The sequence below is a fragment of the Drosophila kikkawai genome, chromosome 3L, assembly GCF_030179895.1.
Source record: "Drosophila kikkawai strain 14028-0561.14 chromosome 3L, DkikHiC1v2, whole genome shotgun sequence".
NCBI lineage: Eukaryota > Metazoa > Arthropoda > Insecta > Diptera > Drosophilidae > Drosophila > Drosophila kikkawai.
Window position 1 is genome coordinate 19,925,769 of NC_091730.1, and position 8,392 is coordinate 19,934,160.

Here is an 8,392-nt window from a genome sequence, read left to right on the forward strand (position 1 = left end):
TGCACAGTCCCCGGATATAAATCCGATCGAAAACTTATGGGGGACATCAAGGGCTACGTATTAAAGAAGTTTCCGACTTCTAAGCCGCAGCTTTGGCGATTTGTGCAGGAGGAATGAGACCATAATCCCCTCAAGCGTTGCTAAGACTTGGTGGACTCCTTGCCACCCAGGTATGAGGCTATGATAGCTTCTAAAGGCTATTTAACAAAAAATTAGATCATAGTCAATTGGAATTTAAGAAGAAATAGGTTTCTTATACGATATTTTTAAATTTATGAAGAATTTTAGTTTTTCACTGCTATTTCAATGATCGGCATAATATAGACCTTTTTTGTTGTTATTAGCTATATCTTCTAAAAGGTTTATGTTACCTAAATTAAATGATTGTGGTATTGTTAATAATTAAATATACTAAGCTTTTATGAAAAAAAAATTTATGAAAATAGTGTTTGTAACAGGATTTTCCGATCTTAAACGTGCAGGTCGTTGGGCACTGCTATTTCCGTGAACACAGCTGTATATGAAATTACAAAATAAAAACAATGTACTTATAGAATTTTAAATTAAAGACCCATATTTGTGGTGTTTTATGGATTTAGAATTTAAAAATAATTTTTGTAATTTTTATATGATGCATTACATTTTTTTCCAGTTATAAAAATATAAATATAAGAAATTAAACAAAAATAAAAACAAATTAAACAAAATGAAATATATGAAAACGATTTAAATAATTATTAATTTAAGACATTAAGACTTTATTTTTAAGATATATTTAGGTAAAATATATTTTTGTAAAAACCAAGGACATTTATTATTCATCTGTTAAGTGCCATGTTATTGTTTTGTTCATATTTATAACCAACGTTTTATAGCCATTAGGTTGGTTGATCAACGTTAATAAAATTTTGTTTAATGTTATGCAAAAAAAAAAAAATTTATTATTCATAAAATAATTTCTTTATTTTTATACAACAAATGTTGGTTTCTATTAAATATTAAAACGCATATGTTTATAAGAAATTACTGTTTTTCCTTAACAAAATTATTGGTTTCAAAGTCTCAAATTTTTATTTCAAAAATGTATGTATAATTTTTCACCAATTTTGACTACAAATAATTTGTATTTTCTTTTTTACATTTTATCCCAAATCCGAACTAAATCTAATTTTATTTTCAGAACCCACTGAAACCTGTTTAAATTCTCAAAAATAATACAATAATTAAATCAATTAGCCAAGTAACCTTCGATCTCTGTCCAAACCAACACTTTTGTGGGCTTAGAGGGCCACAAAGTTTAAAACGTTCCATTAAAAAACGGGTTTCTACACACTTAAAAAGTTTTATTCAAAAAATTCGTGCTCGACTACACATATGCATTTCCTAGCAAAGCGGCACGGAATGTTTCGTTCTGAACTCACAATCCAATGGGAGGGCAACACACATTCAATACATGGGATGGCGTTGATAATAATACAAATATTGAAAATAATTTAAGTAAGATTCCTTCTTAAAACCAATAACACAACAATGCAAAGCGTAATTCGTTCTGGTAATCCTGGAGATAAAGCCTCGGATGGGGGGAAATTCGAAGATTAGTTCAGGTTCAGGATGGTGGGCGACGGTGTACCGTGTTATTGAAGGAAAGTTCCTGGGAATATTGATCTTTTGTGTATGGGTTAACAGGATTTAGACCGCAGAAAAGGTGCTCTCAACGAAAAGTAATCAACAGTTGTGAAATCTAGCTAAAAAGTACACACAGACAATAGACGAAAGGGGGATCCCTCTCTCTCTGGAAAAATGTGGTCTAAATCCGTCTTGCATGCTATTTCAAAAAGTTTATCATCTCGATGATCTTGTTGCGATTGGCGTGCATGTAGGCCTTGGTGTGCCAGAGCATATTGATTAGCTTCTGGTCGTTCTTCTCGTCCATGGCAATGTCCTCGCTCAGCTGAGGATTGAAGCGGTAGTAGGGTATGCCAATGGTGCTGCACCAGGCGCGAGCGCGGTCCACCACTCGGCCATCGGAGCAGGTGGCCTGATCCACCAGGAGGTTGCCTAGGGAATAAAATATGTTACAGGATATATTATATAAATTTCCATTAAGAAATCTCACCAATGGTGGATATTCCGTAGGCCAGCTTGGCCGTATCCCATATGCTCTCCGGTCGGAAGACATCGATATCCTTTAGCTCCGTCACCGGTATGTGACCCGTGCCCAGCGACATCACCACGGACACGGGTATGGCCTCTGCCTCGCGTCCAGCACTGCGCAGCGCCATGTTATACTCGTGTATCTCGGTCATGGCATCCAAAGTGGGGTTATTGGCAATCAAGCCACCGTCCAGGAAGCGTCCAAAGGCTCGGAAATACGAGGGAGCTGCCCCTGTGGCACGGGCGGCACGCCACACCAGCTGCTCCTGCGGTGAGGGGGGAGGAACGCGGCGGTTATCTGCAAAATAAGGGGATATATTAGAAACTTCTGGGAATTTATTGTGAATTAATTCAAGACTGTAATTGACTTTAATCTTGACTGGTTTTTATGAGCTGAGCTGTTTTAATTTAAAGCAGTGACTGCATTCATGACTCAGTGGTAGTTTATAGACTCGTAAACTTGGCACTCCAGTTAATTACCCTTTTTTAATGACCCCAAGTACTCAATTTCTACTCACTTATGGAAGTCACGATGCCCAGAATGTCGCTGGCGCTCGTATAGTTCCTAAATAGATGCAGATCGACGGGCTTTCGGTCCGCCATCACACCGGTGACCATTATCTTTGGATGCTTGATGTCCGTCATCACATTGAACTCGCCCAGATTGTCCTTCAGAATGGCCTCAAAGAAGTCGCTGTTGTAGGGCCGCGAGCCCACGAAGCACTGCTCCTTCATGCGCAGATACAAGCCCATGCACTGGCGCATCGTCTTGCCACAGCCCAAGGCGAGTGCGAGAATTCCTCCCGTACTTGTGCCGGCAATCCAATCGAACATGTGAATAATGGGCGTGCGTGACAGCTTCTCGATTTCGAGGAGCATTTGAACCAAGACCAATCCGCGGATGCCACCGCCATCTAGGCAGAGCAGGCGGCCACGTCCATAGGGCTTATCGCCGATTTCCATGCCAATGGGCGAGGTGGGCGATGCCAAGTGCTCCGGACTGGCCTGGGCCGAGGGCGGAGTGGCCGCAGCACTGCCGCTGGCCAGACTGCCCGACGAGGTGTCCTTCTTCAGCTCGTCGGCATTCACCTTGGTGGTGAACATGCCCAGTAGGGCGTCCATGATGCTCTGTCCTTTTAGCTCCTTTTCAGTGTCGACCACAACGGGCATCCTTAAAAAAGGAGAATGCTATTTACATTTTTAGACATCATCTTGAGTACTCACTGTGGCGGTGGTGGCTTCTCCATCACTCCATTGGCCGCTGCCCCCAGGAACCCACCCAACACCTGGCGACTTGTGGTGGCCAGCATTGTCTCGATGTGCTCACGCTGCTCCACGGATTCGGGGGCCTCCGGCGGAATGCCATTGTAGTTGCCCTTGGCATTGCATCCTGGCGGACACTTGGAACCCGTATCGGTGCACCGCTTGGCCCCCACCGAGTGCAGGATGTAGAGGATCTCGTCCTCCTTGTTGCCGCTGGCATCGTTGCCCACCATATGACGCGGGCTCTTGCCATCCTTGTTCTTCAGATTGATGTCACACCCGAACACCACCAGGCACTGCACAATCGGCACCAGCTTCTTCTCAATGGCAATGTGCAGCGCCGAGTTGCCCTCCTTGTCCAACACGTCGATCTCCGCATCGTGGGCCAACAGCGTGACGACGCACTCGAACCGATTCCTTGCGACCATCACGTGCAGGGCCGTGCGTCCGTCAAAGTTGGTCGAGTTGACGTCGCATCCCTCCATGATGAGCGCGTGCAGGGTCTCGCGGGAGGAGCACCAGTGCAGCGGTGTGCCGCCATACTTCATGTCCTGCGTGTAGAGCTTGCTCGCATTGGTGCGCAGAAACGAGGCCACCGATGTGGGTGCCGATGTTTTGTAGAGCTTGGTGATGTTCTTGGCATTGAGATTGACATCGGCGCCGGCCAGGAGCAAAGCCTTTACGCACTCCGGCTTGTCTGTGACACAGGCCACATGCAGCGGCGTATAGCCATCCGAGTTGAGGTGGTTCAGGTTCACGGTGCTCTTTTCAATGATTAGCTTTAGGGAGAAAATCAAGTTAAATATAGTCCTTTAGTGGTGCGATGTCCCGGCTTACATTGATAATCTCCTTGGTGGTGCTGGCGGCATAGTGGTACACGGAATTGCTGTTGATGTCCAGGTGCTCCAGCTTGCTCAGGGGCAGCAGGACCTTCACCATCTCCATGTGACCCTGCTTGATGGCCAGCTGAAAGGGCGACATCAGGGAGGTGGGATCGGCACTCTCCACGCACTGCAAAACCTTTGGATTGCTTATGTAGTCCACCAGGTTGAAGTAGGCAATCAAGTGGGCCAGCGACCAGGAGGGATTCTCCGCCAGGGTATCGCAGGTCTTTTGCAAGCCATTTACATTGTAGTACTAGGGATAATTGTTGTTATAATTGAGTAAATCCCAAATAAACCAAGTTTAGGTACCTCTTTGACTATGCTGACGAACACGGGCAGCCGCTGGAGGAAGGCATTGAAGCGTTCCTCGGCCTCTGACTGAACTGGCGAGCGGTAGAGGCTGAAGGATGTGGTATTCGAGTCCGAGGTGGGTCGTTGTAGTACAATCTCGTACACCGCCCGCTTATTGTCGTTGCTGTTGAAGGGCGGTGCAAATAAAACCATGGCGTCATCTCGGGCGAGGACTTGCAGCGTGCCCAGGGACTCGCTCTTGATCTCCAACACCTTGTTGGCCGGCTGATCGCCGCCCAGCAAACGCTGAAGAACTGCAAAGGGGAGAGGCACATTGAGTCATTGGGTAAGAAGAAATCAAACGGGAGATTAGACGGCGAGACTTTCGGGGGACTAGACTACAAAACAACACAAAACACGGAGATGGTAGTGGAACTACTAAGCTAGTACCGAAGCCAGAGGCCAAAGTTCCAAAGGCCAGCCAAGCCATGATGCTGTCAACGGATGCTGCTTGAACTTTGCACCCTTATGTGCGGATGAGATGCTTGCTGAGATTACTGGCTATGTGGATGCGGTGAACCTGATGACAGGGAAATAAGAGGCAATTAGGTTTACACAGGGTGGACGTGGGTGGCGTGAGTTGGCGGCTGCCAAGAAATCAATAGTACACATCACACACGTCGGATGAGCGGTACATGGCATCGCTCATTGGCCAATCGGGAGCGGACAGCTAACCCCAGCGCCAGATCTCATTCTGATTATGCGCCATTGTCCACCGAGCACTTTCTTTCCCCCCATTTTCCGTGCTTTCCCGTTTTCCTTCACTGTAATCACTGAACGATGACGATGACTGTCATTTGAGAGCGACAATCTATGTGTGTCCTATGATGTTCAGTTATTCAATTTTCCTTTTCAAAATGTACAAAGCGAGGCGCAATTCGGCGAAGTAAAACAACAAAAAAAGAAAATACTGCCAACTGACAACTTGTGGATTGCTTGGTAAACACTTCTCTCAGCTGACCATTGAACATTTTACTGCTCTCCTCCTTGGCTTTCTTATCGCGCAATTGCCGTACAATTAGCTTTAAAATTCACTGTGGAAATAAAAAACTTTAACTTTTATTGGCGCCAGTGTGACCCAACTCTGTGCTATCACGAAATACAGCAAACTTTTGCACACAAGTAATAATCGATAAGACCAATTGTTATCGGAATAAAGCGGTGTTTTCAAATTATATTTGTTTATTTAAATATTTTTTTTAGGTTTTATTTGTTTTATATGTAGTACGAATTCCAGAAGTTTGTAATTTTCTAAATTGTTTTACAAAGTTTTTAATTAAGAATATTTGTAATGTTTTATTAAAGAAAAACAAATCAAAAATTAAAACAAAATTAAATTAAAACCAATAACAATTTAAACTATGTATTTACTAATGAATTTTAAACATTGTTATTTAAATGGCTATTTATTTACTTTTAACAATACCGGAAATGAGAAATCAATTTCCACCCCGATAACGATAGCCCTAATTAACGATTGTTACGCCTAGTGCATCGGTATCGGTCCAGCTCTAGTTCTCAAAATTTTGTTAGAATTAATACCGGATTCCATTTGTTTGCCGTTGAAAACGTCAAGAGTCGAAATTTAGTCCAGTGGTTAGTTAGTACACATCCGCTAAATTCCACGTAACCACTTAGGAGACGAACCACCGCCTGGCTGCCGCTCTTGATGCGCTCGCTGGACGCCTGCAGGGATTGAGGCGACAATTGAAATTGCTGCAACTGCAGTTAACGGGAGAGGAGGATAAGCGCAGGTAAGTAGAGGGGTCAGACAGGTGGCCAGCGAGGGACGGGTGGGATGGTGGCTGTATGCGGGGGCGGCAACTGCAACTGCTGGCTACTGACACCGCCCTGTGTGGGTGGTGGTGCTGCAGGAGGCTAGGGCGACCCCCCCAAGGGCACGGTCCCGAAACGGTGGTGGCGTAAGTCGCGACGCAGCTACCTGTGCCCTTCTAATCTGGCAAGCGACGCTTTTACAGTGTCTCTGCCTGTTCGGTTACGGTTACTGCCGCCGTGATTCACCCACGATTGTCCAGCAGCAGCAACAATGCCAATAATAACAAACACACAGCAGCAGCCCCCAACCACCTGACGTAATTATGCGCGTGCTCTGACCGCAACTACATCGAATTCGGTTCTGCGGCTTCACAGGTACGCAGGCCACCGCCGACCATCGATAGGATGCAGAACCAGCCCAGCCCACAGTTGCCCTGCAAGGGCATCCTGAAGACATCGCGCAGCTTCGACAAGTCCGGAGCCAGGTAAGCCGTCTCTAAAGTGTTATAAGCCACCTTAAATTACACACATTTCTTTCTGCGACTGAAAGTTTTCGCAAAAGTGCCAAGTTTGATGAGCTAAACGTGCTGCAGACGTTCCATCCGGCCGACAAGGACTATGGACACATGAAGATCGATGAGCCTAAAACGCCATACAACTACACGGAGGCCTACAATGACAACAGGGATGAGCTGGACACGGAGCTACTCGTGGAGAAGTAAGAGTGGAGTCCCGCAAACAGGTTGTCATAGCTCGAAAAGAAGGGTTAATAGGGCTGAGTTACCCAAGAGAGGGCTTTCAGAAAATGATTGCCACCTAGCATATTCCAAATAAGGATTTAAAATTCAAAGTTAACTGCAGATATGAAGCATGTTAAATTTAAGTACGATTATTATCTCCAATTAATGCGTAATATTTTTGGCTTGAATTACTTAAGTAATTAACAATGTTCTATGAGTTATGACAGCCTTGTGCCAATACAATAGACAGACTTCTAAATTATACAACTATTTATAGACTTCGGATCGCGGCCAATATACCACCGTCTGCGGAGAGCATTGAAGACGACGGCTCCTCGGGCGACGATCAGCCACTGAGCGAGGAGGAGCGACGTAAGTGCCACTTAGATTCCACTGATTACCCAGATACAAAACACTTGAATTGCAGAACGGCGAATCGAATTCGAGCAGCGTCGCAAGGCCCACTATCGCGAGTTCGAGGCCGTCACACTCGCCCGGAAGCTGATCCAGGAGGAGGACGACGACGAGGATGATGACGATGACGCCAGAACTTCGGATAGTCGGCCCTCGGGCTCGGCCTCCACCTCGGGGCACTTTACGAGCAGTTTGGCGAAAAAATCACCTGCCACCTCCCCGTCAGCCAGTGCCAGTCTGAACATGGATCTGGAGCCGTCGATTAACTAGGAGCAGCACCACGTTACCCACGTGACCCATCAATCAATCACTCACCAATGTTTGCGAGGGCAGCTCTTCCGAAACGATATCAAGTGCACAGAGTGAAGGAGTACTCGTGATTTATTGAATTTAGCCAGAACTAACACACAAAATCAAACCGTCGCAAAGGAGTTGCTCATCGTCGAGTAGTGAACGCATGAAATTACTTGTTGCAAATTGTTTTACGTGGACGGTGGGCGGAGGATCTATTGTACGACATCAAATATACATAACCGTATGCGTCTCGGCCGTAGCTGACTGTTGCAAAATGTAGTTAACCAAGTGTTTTATATATGGATACACACGCGCCTATTTTAGTCCAAGTCTCCCTTCCGTTTGCATTTAATTTCAAAGTGAATGAATGGATGGATGGATGCGTAAGTGCCACAAGGAGGGAGCTTCATTTTTGGCCTTACCCTTAGTTATTTATTAATACGATATAATGATACTATGATTACTATTAAGTTTTAGCCATCGAATGCGAACGTTTCAATAAAGCGAACCCAACCC

General features: G+C 45.2%; 2 protein-coding genes across 4 annotated transcripts; one reads left to right on the top strand and one right to left on the bottom strand.

Moving 5' to 3' along the window:
• Nucleotides 1-1,322: 1,322 nt before the first annotated feature.
• iPLA2-VIA (calcium-independent phospholipase A2 VIA) lies at nt 1,323-5,747 on the bottom strand. Of its 3 annotated transcripts, XM_017173019.2 has the most exons (8): nt 5,614-5,739; nt 5,043-5,172; nt 4,611-4,906; nt 4,255-4,554; nt 3,379-4,196; nt 2,673-3,325; nt 2,117-2,452; nt 1,323-2,058 (listed from the first exon to the last, which is right to left on the bottom strand). In XM_017173019.2, exons 2-8 carry the CDS (start codon nt 5,080-5,082, stop codon nt 1,826-1,828), a joined length of 2,676 nt encoding a protein of 891 aa, XP_017028508.1. In that variant the 5' UTR covers nt 5,083-5,172; nt 5,614-5,739; the 3' UTR covers nt 1,323-1,825. The 3 variants fall into 3 exon arrangements, with proteins under 3 accessions (XP_017028508.1, XP_017028509.1, XP_017028507.1); XM_017173020.2 differs by lacking the exon at nt 5,043-5,172 and having other exon boundaries at nt 5,614-5,747; XM_017173018.2 differs by lacking the exon at nt 5,043-5,172 and having other exon boundaries at nt 5,575-5,697.
• Nucleotides 5,748-6,164: 417 nt separating this feature from the next.
• Nucleotides 6,165-8,155, top strand: I-2 (protein phosphatase inhibitor-2). The gene is made up of 5 exons (XM_017172857.3): nt 6,165-6,406; nt 6,804-6,913; nt 6,979-7,146; nt 7,446-7,540; nt 7,596-8,155. The coding sequence occupies exons 2-5, from the start codon at nt 6,834-6,836 to the stop codon at nt 7,850-7,852; spliced, it is 600 nt and encodes a 199-aa protein (XP_017028346.1). The 5' UTR covers nt 6,165-6,406; nt 6,804-6,833; the 3' UTR covers nt 7,853-8,155.
• Nucleotides 8,156-8,392: the final 237 nt, after the last annotated feature.

Excerpts from the sequence above, each read along its gene's own strand:
- I-2 (XM_017172857.3), top strand. The coding sequence starts at position 6,834 with ATGCAGAACCAGCCCAGCCCACAGTTGCCCTGCAAGGGCATCCTGAAG. Across the intron at positions 6,914-6,978 it reads TTCGACAAGTCCGGAGCCAG|TTTTCGCAAAAGTGCCAAGT; the intron begins GTAAGCCGTCTC and ends TGCGACTGAAAG. Across the intron at positions 7,147-7,445 it reads ACGGAGCTACTCGTGGAGAA|ACTTCGGATCGCGGCCAATA; the intron begins GTAAGAGTGGAG and ends AACTATTTATAG.
- iPLA2-VIA (XM_017173018.2), bottom strand. The coding sequence starts at position 5,623 with ATGTTCAATGGTCAGCTGAGAGAAGTGTTTACCAAGCAATCCACAAGT. Across the intron at positions 4,555-4,610 it reads TCGTCAGCATAGTCAAAGAG|TACTACAATGTAAATGGCTT; the intron begins GTACCTAAACTT and ends AATTATCCCTAG. Across the intron at positions 3,326-3,378 it reads GAGAAGCCACCACCGCCACA|GATGCCCGTTGTGGTCGACA; the intron begins GTGAGTACTCAA and ends TCCTTTTTTAAG.